A 26,082-nucleotide genomic window follows, 5' to 3' on the forward strand; every position below is an offset into this window, starting at 1 on the left:
GTAATTAATTCAGCTTTCCTGTTTAAATCACAGTCATCAGCTGTCATTTTTTTGGTGTTGCTTAACAGCTACCTTTCCCCAAGTATTGGGTCCTTCCTGATGAAGAGCATATACCTTCCAGTGTATTGGAAGTGATGTACTGTGCTCTCAGAACCATATTACATTAAAGATAGATAGACAGATAGATAGATAGACAGATAATTAGAAAATTTTTTTCATAGTTAGGGTGGTCAGGCATTGGAGTAGGTTGCCCAGGGAGGTGTTGGGAGTGACAATCCGTAGAGGTGTTTAAGAGGTATCTGGATCTGGCACTGGGTGTTGTGGTTTAGGGGTTACAGTGACATTGCTTTGTTGACAGGTGGACTTGATGATGTTAAAAACCTCTCCCAATCTTGATGATTCTGGGATTCTATTCTATGAAATATTTCCTCTGTCGTATACAGCGGTATCTCCAGAGAAGTTTAGTTTAGTTGTTAAATTGATGAAATAGAAACTTCATTTTCTATCTTTTGTTGCACTGACTGCTCTTCTTCAGTGCTGTTTTGAGTCACATGGTTTTTTTAATACCAAAATTTCATTGTTATATTAGCCACTTTTTTCTTTTCTGGTTAAAAGTAGTGCTGTTAAAACTCATTAATGATAGGGTCCATTAGGGCCCTGTTAGTTGTGTAATCTCTGAATGAATGGTAGGAAAAATAGATATGAGCTGTGTACCTATCTGATGCTATGGGTTACAGAATCAAGTCAGGAACAAAAGCAACTAGGGTATTGGCCTTGTCTGATGAGCTTTGTCCTGTGAATATCAAGGGAAGCTGTATTGCCTCTGTCTTCTACAATCTAAACTCTTTTTTCTCTTGTCTCTTTTGTTGGAGGTGAAAATGTATCTGTCATTCTCTTAGGTTTAACTAGAGGCTAACTTGTACTTTTTATTAAGGTAATGTGACATAAGAATACCTTCCTCATGGGCAGAAATCTTGGATAGGTTTTGATCCAGGTATTTTGTACAGCCACTCAATTTCTGTTTTAATATGCTATGATTTAGGTTTATGTCTCTAATAAAATGATTTCTCAGCTCCCCTGTGAATTTTCTGATGTGCCCACTGTGGAACTAAGCAGGCTGTTCCATATTTTGCAGTCAGGAGCTTTGTTCAATTGTTTAATGTTGTATGTCAGGGTCACCTCAGTTTTGTTGGTTTTCTATTTCTATTTAGCCCATTCAGATACAATTACAGCTACTCAATACCTCTCAAGTGCCCTTTGCTATTCATCATCTCTCCTAAAACAAGAAATCCTTAGAAGCTGAAATGAAATTTAAAAAACAAAACAGGAGAACTCAATTTTCATGAAGTTTATGTCTGAACTACACAGAAGTAAATGTTTAGGAAGTTATCAAGTCCATATGCCAGTCCTTGAGGTTTGCTTCATATTAATTTTAATTCTTGTAGCAATAGAAATGTGGCAAAGCCCCCAGAATCCAGAGTTCTTAGCTGGGATGTCTGAGTGTGGAAGCAGATAAATGGCTCAACAGCAATTTATCCTTAGTGGGGACATTTTAACCTCTCAGTCAAGTCACTAGAAAGGAGACCAGGATTAGAATTTGGTTTGTTTTTCCATTTTTTCACCAATTGCCAAATATTCTGTACTGGTTATCAACATTCTTTGACAGTGAAAATTAACTAAAAAAAATGAAAAAGCAGCTGGATGATTTAAAAGGGTGGAAAAAAATACCCTGCTTTGTAGATGTTAGAACAAGCAATTTCTTAGCACCTTTTCTTCAAGGAGTTAAGATGAATAAGATCTTTGAACAAATATTTCAAGCATGCAGGGATTATGTTAAAAAGTAAAAAGATGAAATCCTGTGTAAATTGTTCAGAACATTGCTAGTGAAGACATGTTGATTAATAAACATAAAAGGAAGAAGATGCATATTAATTTGTTTACGTATAAGAGTCTTCTAACTCATTAAAAGTCTTCTAAGTGTTTAACTAGTGAAGCAGTGGATAAAACCTGACATTGTCTTTAATCTTTTTCAGGACTCAAATATGAAAAAACCCAAATTATTGCTAAATATGTATAATAGCTCTGTTAATGACAGTGTTTTGAAAATGTGTGTAGGGGATTGTCAGCTCTGTGGTTCTGCTGTAATATGGTGGAAATTTTAGTTGACTTTTCTATCTCAGTTGCTGTGACCAGTAGGATTAAAGAAAATATATCAACCACAATCTTTGGTGCTTGGGGATAGATTTTGTAATTTTGATTGATGGCTCATTTTCAACTGGGAGATCTCTAGGAAAGCACAGATGCAGGAGAATATCTTCTGCTAAACTACTGTAACAAACTGAGGTATTTTTACTATTAACAGCTAATGTTTTGTGGGAAAAACCCTATGGTCTATTTTAAAGAAATTGGAATATTAACTCAATGTCTTGGACAAATTGAGATTGAGTAATTGCATTCAGTCTAACTTAAAAACAAATGAATAAGAAATAGCTGAAGAACCATCTAGCCTTTGTGTAAACAGTCCTGCAAGAAAATCAACATATATTTGAAAGTTTACTCTGAAATTACGTTTTCTTTCTAGATACTTGTTTTGTGCAGCTTTGTGCTCTAAAATTGTTAATACAAATAACTTGTGCAAAAGAAATTGGATATGCTTACTTTTGCAAGCAACAGATGGGTAAAAAAGTGTCATTTCAGCTGTGTCATGAAATTTGAGTTGAATCATAAGAACTTTTTAGTGTTTTGTTTGCACTTCATTTTTCAGCAGACACTTCTCACTCTTTTCTCCATTCCACTCTTTTTTCCTCCGCTTTTTCAGAGACTATACTTCTATTATACTGTGGTTCTGTAAAGCAACAGATTTCTGTCTCTGCTTATCTGTCATACTTGTAGAACTGTACAACTTATTTCTCATGTCACTATTGTAATGTGAATAAGTAATCACACCAGAATTCTCCTGGTAATTTTGCAGATCCGATGCGTGGGCCACGAAGACTGGAAGTTGTGGAGATCAAATCTAGACAGATCACTATTTGCTGGGAGCCGTTTGGATATAATGTCACACGTTGCCATCGCTACAACCTCACGGTCCATTACCGCTACCAGGCTGGAGGACAGGAGCAAGTGAGAGAGGAGGTCAGCTGGGATACAGAAAGTTCACATCCCCAGCACACAATTACCAACCTATCACCATACACAAATGTCAGCATCAAATTAGTATTGATGAATCCCGAAGGACGGAAAGAAAGCCAAGAACTTGTAGTGCAAACTGATGAAGATGGTGAGTTTTTGTATTTACATGTACATGGTACCTGACCTGATAGTATAAATTTTCTGTATAAGTGCATGTTCTACTTTCACTAAAATTTGTAACATATTTTCCACCAACCTCACCAATTTTAATAGAGTAAAGTTCCATTATTAGAGTGATCTTTCACATAACCTGTAACATCTCAGGATAGTTTAATCATTTCATCATTAAACTTGTAACTTCTCCTTGAATTATGTTCTGCCTCTCTGAAGTTCCAGTACCAGTTTGAAGAAATTTCAGGTGATTGTCAGCAGTATCCTCATGGAAGCTCCTCTACTGAGTTATGTGCTCTGCTCTATGTATTTGTTCTTGATTTGCAGTTTCAGTTTCTCTGTCTTTCGCTTTCTAACTACTGGACACAGATACTAATTGAGACACTATATTCTAAATACAGGCATTGAAATATACAGATATTCCCTTCCTTTTAACAATTTTCAACTCACATGGGGTTTTCAGATCTCCTTTTAAAAAAAAACTTACTCTATTTTGGTTAATAATAAATATAATAAATAATAATGTAATTAGCTAATGTCTTTTTTGAGGCAGAGACAGCAGAATTGGGCAGTGTGTCTCTGCAATGCTCTAATAATATTGCATGAAAAGATTATACCATCCTCCCAAGTCTTCAATTACACTGTTTTGATTACACATGCAGAGACTTTACTGAAGCTCTGTTAGCTACAATACTAAAATGCGACTTCCTTGTTGAAGTGGTTGTGCACCAGGAATCAGTTTAACCTTTCCAGAATACTCTATGCTGATATATAGCCCCTTACAAATGTACCTTAGTTTTTTTGACCTTGCTTTTGATTCTTTTAAATGCATACAGTTCAAAGGAACCTTGTCAAATGACTTGGCATTGCTTTATGTAACAGATCTGCCCTCCTTCCATTTTTATCGTCTGAAATCTGAACAGGAATGGATTTGTATTTTCTTCCAGCTCAGATAGATTTCCTTAAAACATGATGGAAATATTTCTAGTAACAACTTCAACAATTGTGAGCTCCTTTTATAATAAATACTTGAAGTCTGTCATTTAGGCCTATTTAATTATTTAATACATGCTGTATTGGTTTTATGTAGTACTAATTTCTAATCAAAATATATGAGGGAATAAATTAAACAATTTAGGAATATATAGTTACTAATGCAACATATTCAGCAAAGCATAGCTAACAAAAATGTTTAATTAGAATTAATTGTGCTGTCATGCACTAAATTTAATTCGGTTCAATTGTAGTATGACAATGCTAAAGATCTTATTGTTGTCTGGGATGTTTATGTGTTTTATCTAAAATTTCTTGTTCCTGTCCCTCTGGAACTTCTTGTTATTTCAGGACATATTAAAAACCACTGTCATTGTCTGAGAGAACACCTTGAAAAAAATTACAACTTTTTAGTGTACTATACACATTCAGTGAGGTATATAAGTCGGAATGTAAAACAACAGAGTATACTGACCCAAATAATCATCATAATTTTTCGAATCACACGATCTTCTTGGTTGCAAGGGACTTCCAGAGTTCCTTTAGTCCAACCTTCTGCTCACAGATGATCGTGTGATAGCAAATCACTCAAGGCCTTGTACAGTTGCGTTTGAGTACACCTCCAAGTGACCTCTGCCAGTGCCCCCCCTGGAGGGCACAACTGCTCAGAGTTTATGACCTTCAGATAATTTGAGAGGTTACCACAGTGCTTTGCTCTACTTCTGTCTTATTTACCCTATATTTAATTCCTCTTCCTTTACATGTAAATCATTAATCTCATGATTCCACAGGAGTTTTTCCAGTTCTCTCATACCTGGAAACAAAATTCAGTGCCCAGAATTCAGGCTGCCCTAAAGGTGTCATTTTACTGATGCACACAGGACTGGTAAGCCAGTTCAGAACCTGTGTCCTTGGAGTTTCCACTTGGTAGAGCATGGAGCTCTCTGGAGGGCTATGGAGAGGTGATCAAAAAGCCTTAAACCTTGTAAACTGCCACAGCAACAGCATGGAACAGTAGGAAGAGGAAGTTCTGTAGCAGAAATGTAGAGGAAGTTCTGTACCAGACGTGCCAACAGGAAGGAGTCACCAAATGTCTTGCAGATTTTTCTATTCCTTAACCATCTGAGTATATCTCAGGAAGGATTCTGAGAAGTTATTTCAACCACTGCAACAAGCGGCTTCCACCTTCTTTCTGTGGCAAGTCAAAAATGTCATGTGTATCTTTCTGTTGGATTTTCACACGGAGTTTGTGTAAAAGTGTTAATGCCATAATGCCTATTGCCTCACAACAGTCCCGTGTGCATTTTTCAGGATTTTTTTACATTACTTTGCCAGTGTTGCTATAAAATAAAGTCACAGGTAACGCATCCATGTGCTGTTCACATGTCTTCTCTGAAGATTGTGTTGTCTTGGGGATAAGGCAATGGCTGCAGAAAAAACACAAGTGATACCTGAGAGCAGTTTGCATACCTTTCATAAGAACCTTCTGACATCCCTGACTCTTCACAGATCTTTCACCCACATTAAGAGACTTCAAAAAAAATTAATAATGTCAGATTTTTACTTTGACTGTTTCACACTTTTCTTTTGCCCATCCTATTGTAGGTGTGTTTTCTGGCCTAATGTCAATGAGCGTTGCTGTTCAACGCAATATGTGACTCATCTTTCCAAGATAACTTTTCTGATTCTGTCTTCTGAAACTCTGCCTTGTTATTTCAATGCTTGTTCATTTTCAATATTTCATATGTTTTCCACATTGGGAAGTAACACTGTTGATCAGTAGGTATCACAAGCAGATTTTACTTGCAAAAATTCCTATTTGAGATATCTCCTAGTTCCTTATAAAAAGCTGATTTGTCCTTTTTTTTTTTAATTATCAGTAGAGGTTTACAGGAAATGTGTGATGCTTGCTAATTCGTTCTTACACTGAAGGTGATGCATAATGGCACTGTCTTGTTAAATGAATCGTTCTCCTCCTGAGCTACCCTGGCCTTTGCTTCAGTCTTTGGGGAAATTATGGTGGGATGGTTTTTGTGCCTTAGCATAAAAGTACAGGTATTTAAACAGAGCATATCCCTCTGAGATTTTGCTTAAAACCACTTCTTTTCTTTTAATCTGTTAGTCCCAAGTGCTGTGCCACTTGAATCCATTCAAGGGAGTACCTTTGAAGAGAAGATTTTTCTTCAGTGGAGAGAGCCAGCGCAAACATATGGTGTGATTACTTTGTATGAGGTATCTAGAAATTTGCCACACTTTATGTCTAGTTTTGATTTTTTCAAAGTGCATAATCATAAAAAAATTTGTGTTTTTACAGTTCGTGTAAAATTAACTTCATTTTAAAAACCGTAACCATTTAAAAGTAAATATAATGTAGGAGTGAACTACGCAGGACTCATCATGTCCTTGAGTTACCAACTTTAAGAAACCTGCTATATCTAGAACCATGAAATAACATTCTATCTAGTAGTCTAGTTCAAATATTTAAAAGATTGAAAGACAAATCTTAGCAAATTTCCTTAAAAAATAAGAGGCATAAGACAGTGGTTACAGTCGACGTCACATTTAGATAGGCCTCATTATAGGAAGCCTATTGTAATAGAAACAAGCAGGCACAATTAAAAATCTAGTTTTTTTAAAATGCAAATTCAACAAAATTGTATGTTGTTAGATGTCTAAAAATCACTGCTTTTTCTCATGTGGAAGCTCTGCCTGAATACCTCTTAGAAAAATTGACAAAAGACTGCACAGATTAAGCTGTCAGACAGTAATCACTGTTAAGCTTCTTACCTGACCTTACTACAAAATTGGTATTGAAATGCTTTGTTTAAAAAAACACACCTAAATGAGATGCCGTGTAAAAGAAAAGTTAAAATGAATGGTAATCTATTGATACTGTTTTGAAAACTACTTTATTGTAGGAGGATAAAATGTTATGAAAAGGTATGAATTGATTTTTTGTAAAGCTAACAACTTTCTAGCTACCACGACAGTTGTCTGTGTTCAGAGATCAGAACGTTTTAGTTAAGTGTTAATGTTGTTATTGTTGCTAGATTTATGTACAAAGAAACACACAGTGGTGGATCACGTTTCTACTTAGGAATATGTCTGCATGTCTAATTCCATTGCTGAGGAGTACACCCACTGTATCCGGGCAGTTCATCCTTAAATGTATACACACACACACAAAACTCCACCAGCTGTATTGAGATAGGGAGATTCATGTGAGCAATGTTACCTTAATTTCTTTACTGATAAAAGTTCAGACAGTTGGTGATTTAATCTTCTGTCATCTGTTAGAATTACAAGGGCTAGTTGGGTGCTTTTTAAGGTACTTTGAGTTCAGTTTATGGATGACGATTTATAGAGGATATGCCTGTATCTACTGTAATAAGGTCGGAGTTTATCTGAATAGTATGAAAGTTTTTATTACTAATTTTCAGCACTTCATTGATGTTATATTAGATGGCTCATATAAAAATCAATTTTCATTAGGTCAGAGGTTTTAGGAAATTGCAAGTGTTTAAGGTGTGTAACATCGACACTTGGGATGTGTCCATGTACTGTATTATGTGTCCTCTTAATTAAAATGGTATTGAAAAAGTATAGCAAAAAGAATGTCAATTATCACTTTATATAATAAGGGATTTGGAATTACTCACATAAAAATGAAAATTTAAAAGCATAAAGGAGGGGTGAAGCATTTTTACTTTTCTAATTTTTTAAGGGCTTTCGTATTTTTAAATGGCTTTCTTGCTTTTAAATTCTCATTACAGTGCATAGAAATCAGTAATTAATAGAAGAAGTCTGGATCAAGTTTTACTGTGAACTTACATTAACATTTCTAATGAAAAGTATAAATACTGTTTGAATCAAGGAGGGAACTGAGGATACAATATACACTCTGCATATATTACTTAACATTTAGCTTTTATTCCCTCCAAATGAGAATCTGATCTAGGTACAATATAATAACCTGAAAAAAATTCAAATTAGCAATTGTAATAGCTAAGCTTCAGACTAAAATAGAAGCTATACAAAATTTCTGAAAAATTTTTCTTAAGCTGCCCTTATCATCTTTTAGAGATAACCTTATTCAGGGCAAACTGTAATTATAGTAAAGTCAGCTGGAACTGGGGGGCTGCACCCCCTCTTAGTCACTTCTCAGTTTTTACCTATTTGTTTTGGTTTTGTTACTGGTGCTGATCAAAACCAACATTAAGATGAATTCAAAATGTGACACTGTTAAAGCCAGCATCTTGAAGGAATTAATATAAGCCTGAACCCGTCCTTTAGAGTTGTAATCTAGCTGCCTCTAAGTCTCTGTATCTATAAAAGTAATAACTCATACGAGTTACGACTCAGTTCCTGTGCCCCTTCGTGGGATTCAGGATTTGAAGAGTATAAGAGAGTAAGATAGCTTATCATAAAATGTCTGACAGCGCATACATCAGAAGGGTTTACTGGATAAAGATGCAATCTCTGTCCATCTGCTCAAGGCAGTGTATAACTTTCTTATTCTTTTGCAGATCACCTACAAAGCAGTCAGTTCCTTTGACCCAGAAATAGATTTATCCAATCAAAGTGGACGAGTCTCAAAGCTAGGAAATGAAACGCACTATCTCTTTTTTGGACTGTATCCTGGCACTACCTACTCTTTTACCATCAGAGCCAGCACAGCTAAAGGCTTCGGACCTCCAATAACAAATCAGTTCACAACTAAAATATCAGGTACTGGATCAAAGAATATTATTTGCTTATGGTAATGAGTTGGGTAATTCTTTTGTTGTTTACTTCTTTAGAATTTAACAAGCAGCAAATTGAAAAAAGGAAGAAGACGTTCATCCCCGAAGATGTCAAAGTGACATATATTACCATATCTGAAGAACTTCCAAGTGCTTAAATATTAGCTAGTATTCTGAAATTCCTGTTCACAACTGTAACATATCACTCAAGAAACCCCTGTGAATTATGTGTTTGCAGCCTGTGCCAGCTGCAGTTGCAACATTTAGCATAGGGTTTTTTTGGACCTGAAGATGAGGGTTTCATTCAGAGCTTAGTCAGCCTTGACATGATGCTAAATTAGAACAGTAACAGTGCTGGAAAATCTCTTTAATGAGCCATGAACAATCGAGAGTAGAGCAGAGATGCTGTACATCTAGAGCTCACTTAGAAACTATAGTTAGCTGCCAGGCTGCCTGTGTTCCTAACAGGCATGGGGACTGAAGTGGATATGAAACTGTATTAGACAAGAACATCAGGACTAGTAGTTTTCAGGTAACAGCAGCATGACTCTGTCATTTCTGCAGATCCTTGACCAGTATTTCAAACCCTTCCTTGAGGCAGAGGAACACTTCATTGAGGGGATGGAATATTATTGTATTCTACAAAATGCTCATGTAATTCATGGCAAAATGTTTTGCAAAGTTAAGGTTGAAATCCGTTTATTCTTCACTTTTCTACAGTCTGCTTCAGAATTAATCTGGCAGTTCAGTAATAAACTGGCCCCTTGATAATATTTATAGAAAATTGCCTTACCTATTTGTGGTCAACTGGGCTTTCCAGAAAGCATTTGGGTATAAAATCTTCTTTTTCTTTTACTCTTATTCTGTGTACTTCTCCCCCATCTCTCATTCTCTGTCCTCACTGGAATGGAAAAAACTGAAAAATGTTTACCAGAAATAGAATGATTTCTCCTATCTTATTATAGGAAAGGACAGTTAATGCAAGGTGAAAGTTATTGCCAATGCAGCTGTTTGTAGAGAAACAAAAATGTTGATAATTTTCAAGTTAAACAGTTAACTCTGTGTGTAACATAAAACATAATTAACACTGATCAGTAAAGATGGAGTTGGTTTTCCATCTCCTTTCCCATACTGAGCAGAAATTTTCTCTGTCAAAAATCAATTTGACACAGCAGAACTTCATATGGAGTTAGAATGAGGAATGGAGACTACTGAGTATGGATGAGAATCTGGACATTTGGGAATAGTACTGGACCTTAAATTGGTCTCTAAAGTGATATGTCATCAACAAAAATTCACTAGTGGGAACAGGCATTGCGGGAGTGCTTGAGGGTGAGGCAGACCTCCAGATTTCCATGTGGCAAGGTTCTACATGCTCTTGTCTGCACCCACTCTCTCATTGCTTCCTCTTAGGTACTGTACTGACAAAAAGTGTTTATGCCTTATCCATAGAGGTATTTAAAACCAATCTCTAATGAATTTAAAATGGAAACAAAATGTGTGTTTTTTTAAATATAATTAACAGTCCCAAATGGCATTCTAGCTGTTGAGTATGGAGCCTTCTTTGCAGTGCTTTTGGCTGTGATCTCATTGTCTCACTGGCAGGCTTTGAGGCTCTTTCATGTGGCCAGTGCTCTCCATTTTGGACTTTTGAATATTTATGGATGAAAGGTTTCACTGTTTTTAGAACAGGTTAGGTGCAATTTAGGATCAATTTTTGCATTTTACTCTAATTCTGGACTGTATTTTTTTCTGAACAAAAACCTCTAAATTTCCTGTCAAGTGTTTTGACTAGTACTCTTATGTACAGGAAATAGTTGCTGTGTTTTATTTACAATTGCATGAATATTTCCTGTTTTCTCTGTTTATTAATAAGTTCTATCTTTACTTGTAGGCAGTGTGGGAGGAGGAAGAGTCCTAATGTAGATGAGGAAAAATGGAGAAGAGAAAAATAGCCAGGACTAAAGGTTATGACTAGGAGAGCCACAACTCATATCTGGAACAGGAAAATAGTTTTGGTCTTTGTAGAGACATTAAAATTAGTAGAGAGAGCAAGTAGGGACTTAGGAGTCATAAATTAGGAAAATCCAAAGACTTGCTAAGATGTGGGCAGGAGAACAAGGACAAGAAATGACAGAGTATTCAAAAAATATTCAGAATTCATACAGCTTTTTGGAGATACAGTTCCTGTTCCTTCTTGTTTTCAGGATGGTCAGGTTGAGAATGGGGCGTTATATGAACAAGTTCTGGATATTCAAAACTGCAAAGTGTGCCTGAAGCTTTAAAGCAGTGTATGATAGTATGACTTAAGTACTATTCAAATTACTTAAAATTATTAGTCTTAATGTTTGTGCCTTATATCAAGGATTGTAAATGGAATAAAACCTCTCTAGCATACAAGGAGGTTTTTGAAGAATAATTTTTTTATTTGTGAAACATTTCAAAACTGGTGAATAGCAATGCAAAGCAATGAAGATTTTCATATTTTCTCAGCAGACTGAGGTATTGTGGAGTACAGTGCAATTCTTAACACAATCCTTACTTGCATACATAGGGCGCTATGGATAAAGAGAGAGAAATTAATTTACCTTTCAAGTAGATGCAGATACTACTGGAAAAATGAAAATGATTGGAAAATACACTTGAAAATAATTTGCCAGAGGTTGATACTATCTGTATGTGGAGCATAACACACTCTATTGGTATGGTACACACGAAGTATCCAGTAAGATGAAACTAAATGAATCTTTGGAAGAATCTTTTAAGGAAAAGGTCTTCCCCGCCAAATGTGTTTTCCCTTTCAAACAGGAATCAATTTAGGGAAGTTAATTGCCCTGCATTATTGTTGTAGACAGAAGAGACCACTGAAAAGACCCTCTTTTGCTTCTCTAGCCTTTAAATCTGTTAACCGTGCATCACCATTAGCAGGTGAACAATAAGGATACGGCAGCCTGTCAAATAACCAATTAACTGAGTAGCCTTCCCTCCAATGTAATGATACAAATGTGAGTAGATGATGGCAGTGAAGAAAGCAGCAACAGTAAAAGGCAATAACTGAAGCATCGTTTGTTTTAATCACAACTGTAAATCTTTAATGAAGACACACTTTGCAAAAGTTCTGAGTGGGGCTTCAGACTAAGATCAATTCTTCTCTTGGTGGACAATAGACCCAGGACAGTTATAGCACTAGTTAAAATTCCAGGAAGAAGAAATTATGAGAGTGCATGCTGATACAGCTGTCATACTGAGAAAGCTGGGCTCCGTTTCAAAAACAATAGTCACTTCAGCATACACATTTGCAGATGCTGTTCTTAAGATAACTTTTCATTTCCACATCATGGATTCTCAATAGTTTCTGCAAACTTACTGCCACTAGTATCTGTTTCCTGTCTTGGAATTGGCAGTGAGCTAGTATTTCTTTGTTTGGGATTTGTTTTGTTTTGGGTTTTTTCTGAAGTTATTTAACAGTTGTCTCACACTTGCATTGTTACAGATAGCATCTTAGACTTGTAGTATGGTCTTTGTATTTGAAGAAGCCTTTAAAATTGCATATTCAAATAACGAAACAGCTCTTGAAAGAAGAAATACAGGAATAATGATTTTATTTGCCTCTTTTCTTATTCTAGCACCCTCTATGCCACCGTATGAACTTGAAACACCTTTGAATCAAACTGACAGCACTGTGACAGTCTTGCTGAAACCTGCACAGAGCAGAGGCGCTCCTGTCAGGTACTGGGGGAAAAATTCTTTATGAAATTAAAAACCAAATTGATTGATTTCTTGAACATCTTTTCTGGGGATTTTCTACACAGCAATCAGTGTCTAAATTCATGTCTGTATTAGCTCTAATTAAATTAAATAACTGAAGAAAATGAAAGTGCTTTGATGTTGAATGTTCGTGTATTGTTTAAAGGATTTGATCCAGATGCAAGTGGCTTGTTCTTTGAAGATAAGGAACAAAGCCATAGTTCTGTTGTGTGGGTGGCTTCTTTAAGGTAATTGCTTACTGCAGTGTTATAAGTTCAAGGGCATATCACATTTTTTATGCTGAGCTACTGTCTTTAATATTCAGTTTTCTTGTTTACTTCACAGATTTAAGGTAGTCAACACTTAGTAAGTTGGCCAATTTAAACAGTATGTACTGTAACATTCATAAAGTATTTACATTATTTGACCACAATAGCGGAAATAATAATTTTAAAAAGCAACCTTGAAAACCACTATCTTGGGAGGCTTCAGTGTCATATAGTGTCCATTAATGAATTTCCAGTTTTCAGAGGTTTATATCCCTTCCAGATATGTGGTGCTGTGTAAGTTCTTCATGATTAGAATAAAAGAGGCCTGATTTTCAGTGAGGAAGACAGAGAAATTGTTAGATTATTTTAAATGAGAGCTCAATACTCTGAATAAACAAGAACGAAAATGAGAGATTTTTTACAGCTACAGGATGTTTTTCCTTTTGACTAATTGTGTATCCTCCTTAATTCTTTCATTACTGTAGGAAGAGTTTCCATCTATACTCAGTGGCTATCATATGTTTTCATCCTCATGCTGAAGTTTTTGATAATTTCTGTTCATTTGGGAAATACAGATCTGCTATGCTCGTATATGCATGAATGAAAATAAATGTTCTTTGGGTTTCTTCAGAATATTCATGCAATCCATATAATTAGGAGTTTTTACTATTAGTTATATCTATCATATGTACATAGGTCTGTGTTTTGGAAATGCTGTTCAGTCGTTCATTCAGAAACCTTTTTAAAAAGAAAATGTAGCATATTGCAGAAGTCTGAACCACCTGAGGAAAAAAGCAGCAAATATTAGAGCACATTTAATGAAACTGATTTAGCAGGTTAGATTAGAAACAGAATTATTTGATAATTGTCTGTCTTTATCTCACAAAGCTCTAGTGTAGTCCTTCCAAATTCAAGCATCTGGATGAATATGATACAAGTTGGAGTCATTGTTTAAACATGAATGTATTAGGCTATTAATAAAGAATGGTTTCAATCTTTTTATCTACATTGTGAACTAAAGATGATTGGCTCCTATAGCAGTAGTGACATATCAGAAACTTCACTGACAATAGAAAGGAGCTCGTTAGGAGATGAAAGTGTGCCAAATAAGTGGATGAGTGGTTAGGGAAATAGGAGGAGAGATTTAAAGTGACATGAAGCTATAGAACTGACAGATGAACACACAGCAGCAAATTTACCAAGGTCCTTTGCAACAGGTCTTAAAATAAAATGAAGGCTGACTGCAAACTTAGAGTGTAAATGCTGAATGAAGCAGAGAGAAAATGAAAGTAAGAATTTCTTAATACTTCCAACACTTTATAGTACATTCCACTCCTGAACACACTGCTTGCAAAACACATTCTGCATATGGATTTTATCATCCTTATCTGTATTCATTGGATGTTAAAAGTTTAGTCATACTTCATTTATCCACACCACTAGGCAAGATGCCTTGTCTATTGATTCTGCTACAGCTACTGGCTTGGTTAATGCAGATATTTGAAACTGCACTAAACTTGCAGTGTAAATGACTGTTGTTGTTTTATTGATCAACCCATCAACCATGACACATAAAATTCTTCAATTCCTGAGATGGAAAAGGAGAGCACAAATTCTACTATTCACGTCAACACAGCTGATACCTGAGGTATTTCTGAAGTCCAGCATTTTTTCCTGTGATTAATTTTTTTTGTCTTCTTAAATAAGAAAAATCCTAAAATTTTATGCCACTTAGAATCTGCACACAAACAGCACAACATCAAAGGAGAGAAGGTGTAATGCTTATTGCTTAAATGTTGATTCAAAAAAACAGACCTTATAGAAATGTTCAGAAAGCTCTGTTTGCAATGACAAAGTGCACAATAATCACGAAGGCCAAATGGCATTCCAGGTTGTTTTAGAATTCATAAGACTGGACATGATTGAAATGTATTTTGTCAGATTTTTAATACTACAAATACTGGTTGCTTTGTCTCCAGTTTCAGGTCCAGCATGTTTTATGGCTGTTGCTGTCTTTGTTTCAAGGAGATTATTTTGGAATTATACATGTTTAAAGCTGCAATGCATTCAGTAATGATGAATGTATGCACTTCTTTAACAGCTGGCTAAGCTATTTTGACTTCTAGAATGATTGCAATTTGCAAGGCTTAAATGAAACAAAAATGTTTAATTTAAGATTATCCCTTTGTGGAAATTGTGTAATACATGTCTTATTGCAGATACTCTCTTTTGTCAGATATTTGAATTTAAGAGTCAGTAAAGTTTGGAAGAATTTGCATAAAAAGCATACAAATGCAACTATTTTTTCTGTGAGGGCTCTTTAACATCTGTTGAGGAGGGGGACTCACTCTTCCAAGGCAATACCATTTGTACATTTTACTTCTCCAGGGGAAGTTAGCCTAAACCTTAGAAGACTCTGGGGCCAAATTTTCTGCAAATGTATAAACTGGTCAGTGCCATATACTCAACCAAGGAGTGCTAATTTATTGCAAAAATCTGGCTCATACACCGGAATGAGAATTGTAATGCTTGGTTGCTACATGCATTTAGTGCTATTTGTACATTCATCTGTGTTAGAAAGAACTTTAAATTGTCACATTGCATTATAAAAGGTTCTTGTGACCTCCTCTGAAAATAGTTGTCTTGCAAGGTTTTAGCTTCAGCAGGAAAATGAAGTTTTCTTTGTTGCACCTATTTCTATTCAGTCTTGCCATGATAAAGGTCAAGTGTTTCCACTTCTTTTATCTGTTTACAAATGCAGCAAAATGTTGTCCCCATACCACCCTCGTCATGCTATTCTGTGCCACATCCTAAAAAAAATTTAATAGTAAACACCCCAAAGATTTTGGTTCAGATAACACTGGAACTACCTGATGATAGCAAGTCTCTGTGAGAAGCAGATTTGGGAAAGGAGCAAAATGGATAAGAAAGAAGGCAAGAGCATCCAGGCTCTACTCTACCTCATCATCTGGTTTTCGTACTACATTATTACAGAGTTCGGCTTAATTAGAGTCGCCCCATTAAACTCTGGGCCAGTTAATGGCCCAATCAGCCAACCTTTCTGCTCTTACAGACACCACAGACATTTGGTGCTTTTCTAACCCAGTCTGAAATGAAAGAACAGGATGCCCAAATATGTCATCTAGCAAATCCCTGTGGATGCAGTACTTGGCATTTGGGACGTCAAAGTTCTTCCTGCTCTGAGTATGTGGGATCAGTCCAGCAGCATCTGGGGCTGCAAAACCTAGATAGGATGAGAGGGAGAGAATTGCAGCAATTGCCAAGTAGTATCATTTAAAAGTGTCTTAAAGAAGACATGCAGAAGAAAGAAAATAAACTTTGAATTATGTGAGTTGAAAGCTAGGTGCTCTAGACTGAAGGCAGTCTGTGTACTCTCCATGTATGCCCTTTATCACTTGTGTGCCCAACTTCTTCCACTTGCATAAATAAGAACTCTATTGGGAAAATAAAGCAAACATCTCCTTACTTGAAGTTCTTAATTTTGAAACATACTTTTAATCTCTCTACCTTGAAGAAGTAGCATTTCAAAAGGCCATAGTAAGATAATAAGATAATAAGTATTTTGCAGTACAACTGGCAACTACTGTAGAAATTTCAAACCACATACTATCTAAAGTGATAAGCACTCTTTTCTACTGCCTCATCAGAGGGACACGTGAGATTGCCTAAATTTCACAGAAATGTATATTTCTTGTTGGCTTATCCAGACCTTTAAAGGCATCATGTAAATGCTTGGTTCCTTGTCGCAGCTGCAATGAAGGTTATCTGCACATGATCCCTGGCATAGGAACAGCGTGATTCACAGGAAATTGAAATGGTTTCATTGAAACCTTTGTCAGCCCAGGTTCAAGGAGTGTTAATTCTGTATGTGGATTACCCATTTCAACATCATTCAAAGTGTAATAATTTTTAAATGCATGACGGAGGACACTTAATTCCTACCCACTGGTAGTAGAAGGATGGAGTGAGTTAATCTTAAGGGCTCACCTTGAAATGCAAAGACTCATATGTAATGCAGCAGTTCCCCGTAGAACCACCTTGTGCTATGCATGAAGCAGAGGTCACAGTTGCCTTCCCATGCCTACCACAGGCATTACAGGGCAGGAGGATGTGTCTTAGGGCCTCATCTCTTTCTACAGCATGACTGGTGCCATGAGGATCAGCCTTCCATGTGTCTGGCCATCATCTCTGCTCTGTCACTGTGTCCACTCCCTTCCTCGTAGGCTGGCAGCAGGCATTGGCACTCTTGTGCCACTTAGGTCATGCAGCACTGTCCATCCACTTCCATATGAAGAAATGGGGTCATCTGAAGCCTGAGAGAGTTTTTTCAGGATTCTCCAATCTGACAGCCTTCCAGAAAAGCCACTGCCTACTTTTATTCTTGAAATGTACGATCTTTACAAAAAAACACTCACTTGGTCAGATCATCAAATTGAATTATTTCACTGGCAATTAAGAAATTAAGAAAAAAAACCAAAACAAAACCAGCAAGACAGACAGGCTGTTTGGAAACACATGCAGATATCGTTGTACTCAGAAAGCAGCAGGGTTTCAAACACCCTGAATACAAAAGTTTCAGGATACTTTTCATTACTGTGGAAAGTCAGTGAGACACTTGCATTGCGCTTGTGAGTGTGTTGTAGCCACAGGCCTGGACCTCAAAGTTGCCATCCTCTACTCAAAGTTCCTGATATCTCTTTCTGAGTTTCTTTGTTGCATAGTAAAAGTGCAGCATTAGTTACCATGCATGAATTATGAAGGCAGACATCATGAGTATAATTATAAATTCAGGATATATGAGCTAATGAGTTTTGAAATGGGAGAATGCTGATTCTCCTAGCACAATAAGAGATGTTAGTGTTGGGTGTGGGCAAAAACATGGCAACAGGACATGCCAATAAAGACATTGCAATATCTGCATTTTTAGCTCTGTCCTCTCACAATTCCTGCCTTGCACATTATGTAATCATGGCATGTTTTTGTAATTTCCTTCTATTCCCAGTGGCATTACATGGTAATGTAGTAATGAGAAAAAAGAAAATCCTGTGTAGACACAGCTGAGGAGAGTAGTATCAGAACTGTACATTAATCAGCAGAATTTGGAAAGCTTCCCCATAAAATGAAGAGTGGACTTCGGCCTTTCAAGAGCTCACAGATAAAACAGTCTGGATATGAGGTGTATTTATGATAAAGAAATGGGCTTATTGAAATAACGTAACTATACATGTTTAGGTAGCATAACTACCTCTACTAGGTAGCTAATATTCTGGAATGCCATGTTCCAAATGCAGCCTTTCAAATTACTGTGAGACTACAGGATCTAAAGAGCGTGAAGGGAGCTCTTTAATTTGCTTGCTACGAGCATCCTGTCTATTGCTTAAGGGTCTGTAAACATTAAGGCCTGAATTGTGTGCTGTAGGGTCAGCTCTTTCCAAATCATAGTTTTACAGCCTGTAAGGCAGCCAGTAAAGTTGTTTGAGGTACCAAAGGTTCCTGTGGTAGAGAAGGGATTGGGGTTTATTAATGTCCATAATTGTCACTTCTTTATAGCAACAAGTATAATTATTTACAGCAGAAGGGTCAATTTCTGTTTCATTGAGGGAACGGTGCAGTAATTACTTATGCTATAAAAATGCTGTAATTCTTTTTTGTTATGCAGTAGAACTTGTCCTTGGATTTTTTACTGTGACTTGAACTGGAATTTATGGTACCCATTGCCTGGACATGCATGGTGCAGCTTCACATGTCCTGTTAGCATGTTCAGAAATTTCCATGGTCCTTTTACTGTGGCTTTTCACATAGTCCCTGGGTAAAACAAGTATTGATTCTTGATTTCTTATGGTAACAATTTGTCTTACTGAGAACTCAGCACTTAATGACACCTGTCACTTAGCAATTAATAGAAATTATTCAAGATTCAAGAATAAAACAGAAAAAAGATTATTCCATATCTCTGAAGAGATTCTGTTTCATAACTGACTAATACTTTCTCACAGATTTTGATGATAAATAACAACACTTAAAATTTTGCTGGACTGTTAGGAGGCTCTACTCTTTTTCTTTACCTTCCTTCTACATGATGGCCTTAAGTAGGAGACCATATATTTGCAATATTCCTTATGATAGTCTTCTCTATATTACTTACCTCTAATTCTGATGGTGTGATAGTCCAGTTCATCTATACCAGTTCCTTGTTAAGATCCTTTGAAGCACTGGATCCTTTAAGATCCATTTAAGATCCTTTAAGATCCTTTTCCCAGTACATCCTGTACAGATGTTTGAGGTGTGGGAACAGTATGGTGAAATTCTCTGGTTGAAAACAGGATTTAACCTCACCCTCTAGTTTCTGCAAACCTGGTAGAGTTCTTAGGTTATTGTGGAAAAAGCTGGCATGAATGTCTCATCTCTCCTGACAGAGGTATGTACTTGTATCTTAAGCAGATGTAGACCTATGCAGTAAAAATCCCAAATAAAGTGTATTTTAGGTCTTTAAATGTAAGCATCTACTTCTGTCTGAGTTCAGGAAGTTCCTCAATTAGGGGCATTGATCATCCCATAGAGACAGTGTGAAAGGTACAATCCTGCCTTCATGTCAGAGTAGCCCTCTGGAGCTGTAAAGACATGTTTCTCCCACTGAGTGTGTAGGGGCCTCAGATGTCCTTCCAGGTGCTTGCCTTGAGAGAAGGAGGTGTTTAATGTAGGAACCACAGTGAAGGAACTATGAGCATCACTGGAAATTACTGCATTGCATGGTTTTTGAAGGAGTACTCAGTTTAAGCATACCCAAGATCAAATGCAGAACAACCAGAGCACTCCTTGAAAATGTTAGAAAGAGGTGCTGTTGCTCTGTGCTCACTGAAGTGTGCTAGGGATTGGTTTTCATTTTACTGTATGCTGTGGAAGGATTGAAGGGGGAGGATGTGGGCCAGCTACGTTCCCCTGGGAGGTTGTTGAACAGGATTATGTGGGGATGTACTTTGTGGAGACATTTTAAAGTAATTTTCTGACAGTGTGCATCACATGTATGTTAGTTTGTAGCCACAGTGCTGAGTGACCCGTTCTAAATTCCTGTAAAACTGTGGTTAGGAATTGTCAGGCACATGTGACCCATTGCTCTCTTTGGGAGCTTTCACCATTGACCTCAGTATTCTGTGTGTGTACTTCCCATATCCTTGTCTGTGTGAAATCACTGTAGCTTATCATCTTACCTCATTCTTCTGTTTTTGCGAAGGTTTGAATCCCATCAGTGTTTTTCCTCTCGAATTCTCGATGCCAAAGTGAGGTGTCCCAAGTGAAAAGCATGGTGTCTCCTTTGGTCTTCGTTCACCCGTTGGACTCAATGAGCGCTCCAGTCAGGCTTGCAGGTCGTACTGGGAGTCCTGTCTGCTTGGCCCACTAGTGCTGAAGCCCTGGCAGTGTTGCATATCAATATTTCTGATCTCTAGCTATGCCATATACTTTCTATTTTTTGTGATTTCTCGAGATTCACTTCCTTTTCTTTCTTAAGGTTTTTATATTAAATATGTATTTTTAAGTGGTTCATAAGAGCTCTGAAACACAGACTCTGATACAAGTTCACATGTTCACTGTGCTGTATAATCACATACTGAATTATCAACTGAGAGGTGGCCCAATGCCTGTTTTGGTTATAGATCTGATACATAAATACAACACATTTTAATCCATTTGACAGTAATCCTGCCTGCAGCATTGGACTGGAATGTTGCACAGAAAATACGGAACAGCCTTCAGGATGAGATGCAAAGTTTGCCTTCTATGAGCTAGTAAGAAGGATGCATGTTATAAGATAGAGGCTCATTTTTGGAAATGGCAGAGGAGAAGAAAGTGTGTGTGGATGGCTTACAGTATGAGTGTAAGCCATCCACACACACTGTGAATCATCAAAACACAGCATGGCTATGAAATAGGCAAACAGACTGTACTCAGCAGGTGGGGTTTCCAGCAAAGGTGACAAGCTCTGATCACCATTCTACAAGACACTGGCAGGACCTTGTGTGAGCTCCTATGCCTTGTTCTGATCTACTGAGGCTACAACAGTGCAGTGTTTTGGCATAAATGATCATGGAAAACCTGGGTTACATATGGAGAAACCAAGAGAACTCCTCTTGTTTTTTAGCCAGCCAGTTAAGGCCAAGAGGAGAAATAGTTATTTTCTAAAAATGCATCAGAGGAATAAACTTCAGAGAGGAAGGAGAGCAACTTTAGTTCAGAGAGCAGATACATAAACAGTTCAAATACAAATGCACTAGGCAGTGGTGAATTGAAACAGGCAAATACACCGTCAGGAAGGTGGTGCTAGTTAAAATCACACAGCACTATGGCACCACAAGTATGTTTTTCAGTATTCTGTACATGACAAGCCCACAAAAGACACAAACTTTTGTCAAGATTCTCACGTGGATCAGAGTTGTCTGAGTGACAAGGAGCAAAAAGTCAACGAGATTTTTCTACTAATTTAGGTTGCAACACACTAGTAATCAGTACCACTTTAATTTGCTTTTCCATAGATACCTTGACAGTGGTGCATTTCTATACTGCCATTGGCCTTAGGAATTTTTCTTTGGTATATTGTGCATTTTGAGCAAGTTTGTATGAGCCCTTTATTCACTAGCAAACACTAAATAGCTGCATTAAAAAACTTTTGTTGCTAATACTTAAATGTACAGCAAGAGGACTGTAGTTTCCAGAACAAAGTAATTTGGGGCAATTCCTAACTCAGTATAAATTTTTGATTGAACCATTCTAAACCCGTGAACCATTTGTACTAAAGCGTTTTGATCACGCATTGCAAGCAATCAAATAAATGCTTTTATTTGATACTAAGTAATGTTAAAGGAAACAGAAGGATAAAGAGGAGTGCTGCATGGAAAGAGGAAGAAAAGCTATAGATGCATTCCAAGTGAAACACTGTCATTCACCACACTTGATGCTGAAGGAGTATTCATTTTGCTGAATATTAACATGTAAACTTTCTGTTATACTGTTCATTTAAGTAGGAAAGGAAATCACTGGCATTTATAACAAGCATCATGACTCTAAAGCATTGCTAAGTAAAAGCTAATCTGCTCAACTGGATTACACTAAATGACACAAAGAAACATTAGAGTCACTTACTGGGCTCTACAACTGAAAGCAGCAGCGCTTTAGTCAGGAGAAGTGTAAAAGCCTCAGCCTAAAATAGCCTCAGAGAGTGGTAGGATAGATGTGTAAGGCATTATAAAAATGTCGAATTTAGGGAGAACATACCATAGGGAAATCAGATGAGGACAGATGAATTAACTGCATTCTCACATCTAGAGTTGAAGCTGTTTTCGAGATTAGCCTCGTAGGGGAGTAGAAGCACAAGGCCAAAATCTCGTCTGTATTTAACAGTTGTGCTAATCCTGAACTGTGCAGAATCTTTTATCTACAGCCAGATTTCCTGTGGGAAGAGCTGTACAATGTCATGCTGCCAAGGTTTCTGTGCCACCTAATCCTACCAGAGTCATTCCCAGTGCAGGGAGGAGGAAGAGTTATACCTTCACTGACAGAACAGAAGGTCAGGCTTGTATTTATCCACAGAAGTCCTGAAAATTGGGGACGATGCCACAAAAACTGACTTGTTTTCTGTGTCTGCCTACATCATTTTGCACAGCTGATTAAAGTGCCCTGCAGAGCTTTTTTGTAGCAAAGAAAGAATGAAAATGAACACAGTAATCTCCATTTCCGACTTGCTGGACCGGAACCCACTGCATTTAGGTTGTGGAAAGAGACGATAGCATTGATAGGTGAGAATTCTGTTGAGGTTATTTTTGCTGTGGTCTTGCTCTCCTACAGCAGAGCCTGCAGGAGAAAATGTGCCTGTGCCTTGGGTGCTTCAGTGATAACGCTGGCTTCTGCAGTTGCAACTGAAGCACAGGCATGTGCTGCTTTCCACCAATTTTCCCATGAAAACAAAGCATCTGGCAGGAGAAAATGGACAAATGAGACCGCATCTTAAATGACTGCAGTGGGTCTGTTTGTGCTAGTCTCTCCATGCTCTGTGTTGAATCCCCTCACTGACTAGATTAAAAACTTCATATCCACTGTGAGTGCTCTAATGAGCAGTAAACAGTTCTCAAGCTTTGAATCAAAAAACCTGTTGAAATTGGCTTGTGTATTCAGTCAGCTGCCTCAGCAAATATTTTTCTTCCTGTGCTGTACACAAACCAGCAGATTGCAGAGCATCCTTGAATAAAGGGAGAAAATAAGCATTCTCCCTCCACTTATAAAATGCTCATTTTAATACGTCTATTTTCTTAATTCCCCAGCTCAATTCAGTTGTGAATTTCCAGTGCACAGCTTTGTAGAAGATGTAGGATATATTTAGTGTTAACAATGTTATTAATCCATTAGCTGATCTCCTGCTCTAAATCTTACTTCTTAATTTCTGTGTAATATCCAGGCTCCTTGATCAATTTGCATGTGCGTATTAATTCAAATTCATAAATAAAAGCTGTGCAACTGGCTGTAGTCACTCCATGAACATTGGTGTATTTGCAGACTGTCCACACATCATGGACACTCTCCAGGGCATAGTTACAGCAGTGCAGTAGTCTATTGTTTACTAGAAAACATTGAACTAGAATACCACTTACTTGTAATCTTTATAATCAGTTTGTCTTAGTAGATTTTCTTTTTTATTTATAAACCCCTGAAGATATTTCAGCGTACACACAGATCTTATTGTTGCGATTTGAAATCCATAAGATGTATGTTTTTCTTACATTCTGCAAAATGCATTTTCTACAAATTTGGGGAGAACAGAATGAAAACCACTGCACTAGGAGGCAGCATACATATAATACACATAAATTGGGAGTTGAATACAAGAGACTGAGCAATAGTGTATCCTTATCATTTATGTGTGGATTTAGATCCGAGGCAATGTTCCGATTCCTTAAGGACATCGCATCATTTCTGAAGGTATTTTTTTCATTGCTCTTCTAATTTAACTTTGTGTTGCTCTTGATCTTCTTCATGGCTATTGAGGAAGAAACCTCGTTTGAAAGTGGCCCTGGATTTTTTTAAAGTAGCTATTACTCAGGCAGGTTCTTGCATGAAGACTGCTGCTTTTTTGTGTTACTCCATTTCTTTTAATTCCAGTACAGTATTTTATTGTATCATATGCAGCTACTCTGAAGACTGTAGAATGAAAACAACATATTATAGTATTTATTTAAAAGCAGAATCTCAGAATTATTTAGTGGAAATGACATAACATATTCATCCCATTTAGACTTAAAGAACTACAGTTGCCTCTGTTAGGTGAGAATTGGCCTTCCTGTGTTCTTGAGAATCCAAGTAAACTGGTCATTCAGACCTTGCTAAATACATTTTCTACATGATTTGTGAAGACAGGTAACAGCATGGCATCATATTCTATAATGAAAAAAATACGTAGTCTGTTTCTTCTTTGCTGTCTGCCTCACAGAGCAGTATGGAACCAGGTAAATCAGATGGTTTGGGTGCTATCAACAACTTTGCTGGACCTGAAGGTGTGTTGTAATGAATCTTTGCATTCCAGTCACAAGCACTTTTCAAGCAGCAGTGAGCTGTCTTTGAGTATCAGAAAGTTAGACATACACTTGGCAGAAGTGATACTTATGTTTCTGATAAGATGGGCTGTGTGATCTTGCAGGTTGTTGCGTATTGGTTTGCATGTGTTCAGACTTCTGGAATTTTCTTTTGTATCTTCCTCATTGATCTGTACTTTGGTACCATTGTGCATAAGCATTTTCTTTCTCTGTGACAGATTGAAAATAGAGGAACAGTCAGCTGTGACATGGCTTTCCATTTTGAATATTTCCTTTAGATCCCCTCTAACTTTGTTCTTTTTTAGACTAAATTATTTTAGACAGTTTTGCTTTCTTTAATTTCTTTTAAACTGTGACAAGACTTATTCCTTTTTCCATGTTTTCCTGTTGTTCTGTAAATTGGCCTTGGCAACCTGAAAACTGGTGAGTTAAATGGTGTAATATTAGCTTATAAAAGCACTTTGCTTGCTGTACCAAGATACTTTTATCTTGTACTTATGAAGTTATCATTTTTCTGTGTTCTTTTTAAAAAGAAATTAAGCAAAGAACATAAAGCTGATTAAGAAGCTTTGAAATGGTCTTTGGATTGTTCCAAGTATCATAAATGTAAATTCATTGAAAGTCTGTTTTCTGGCATGGTACCAAAATATATTGCCACAGTTTCACCAAAATTTGTTGAAATAGAAAACAATGTTAATAGGGAACACAGTTCATCAGATGTTGAGAATCTTATTTTATGATCTAATGGCATGTTTTAGCCTGCAGTAATAGATAAGATTTCTTAGTTCTTGTGATTTGCTACTAAGCATAAGATTTCAAGGTCATATTATTCGATTTGGACTAACTTTGGATCACAGTTGTGCTTCTTGCAACCTGGTCACATTCTGTTAATTCTTTGATAATGCATCTGACTTCACACTCGGGTAAATCAAACAGGTGAACAAAAATGTATGTGTTTAGAAGTCTTAGAATAACTTATATTCCACTGCTGGTATTTTTCAAACAAACCAAAAAAGAGGCTTTCTAAGATGATACAACTACATATGCTTACAGTTTGGTTCTGAGAAACTGGCAGTCTGATTGAAATGAAGAGTTCTAGAATAAACTGCTAATTCTTGCCACCATAAAAGGTGGTGATCACTCTGCATACTATATATGCTATCTAACCTTTCATTACAATTGCTGTGTCCTTGTGCTTGTTACAAATTTCTACTTACAAAATTGCAGTGACATCAAAGAAAAAACACTCAGATAAAGAAATCTTTAAATTAGTTAAGTAAAAAAAAAAAAAGCAGCAGCAGCAGTCTTTCATCTTGACCTAATTTACTTGAAATTCTATGCCTGATGTGAAGATTAATAACAGGTGGCCTTTTAGGGAGCACTCAGCTTGAGTGTAATGTTCTAGTTGTTCTTTTATTATCCCAAACATCT

At 36.9% G+C, this 26,082-nt stretch overlaps 1 protein-coding gene across 11 annotated transcripts in view; it reads left to right on the forward strand.

The window, feature by feature from the left end:
- The window catches only part of PTPRM (protein tyrosine phosphatase receptor type M), a 442,185-nt gene that overhangs the window by 226,596 nt on the left and 189,507 nt on the right, over positions 1 to 26,082 (forward strand). For all 11 annotated transcript variants that reach the window (XM_063396260.1, XM_063396303.1, XM_063396268.1 and 8 more), the window contains exons 8-11: positions 2,972 to 3,280; positions 6,419 to 6,528; positions 8,823 to 9,024; positions 12,665 to 12,767. In XM_063396260.1, the coding sequence (XP_063252330.1) occupies positions 2,972 to 3,280; positions 6,419 to 6,528; positions 8,823 to 9,024; positions 12,665 to 12,767 (724 nt within the window). The remainder of the gene's footprint in view (positions 1 to 2,971; positions 3,281 to 6,418; positions 6,529 to 8,822; positions 9,025 to 12,664; positions 12,768 to 26,082) is intronic.

Source organism: Prinia subflava, chromosome 1, assembly GCF_021018805.1.
Source record: "Prinia subflava isolate CZ2003 ecotype Zambia chromosome 1, Cam_Psub_1.2, whole genome shotgun sequence".
Classification (NCBI taxonomy): Eukaryota; Metazoa; Chordata; class Aves; order Passeriformes; family Cisticolidae; genus Prinia; species Prinia subflava.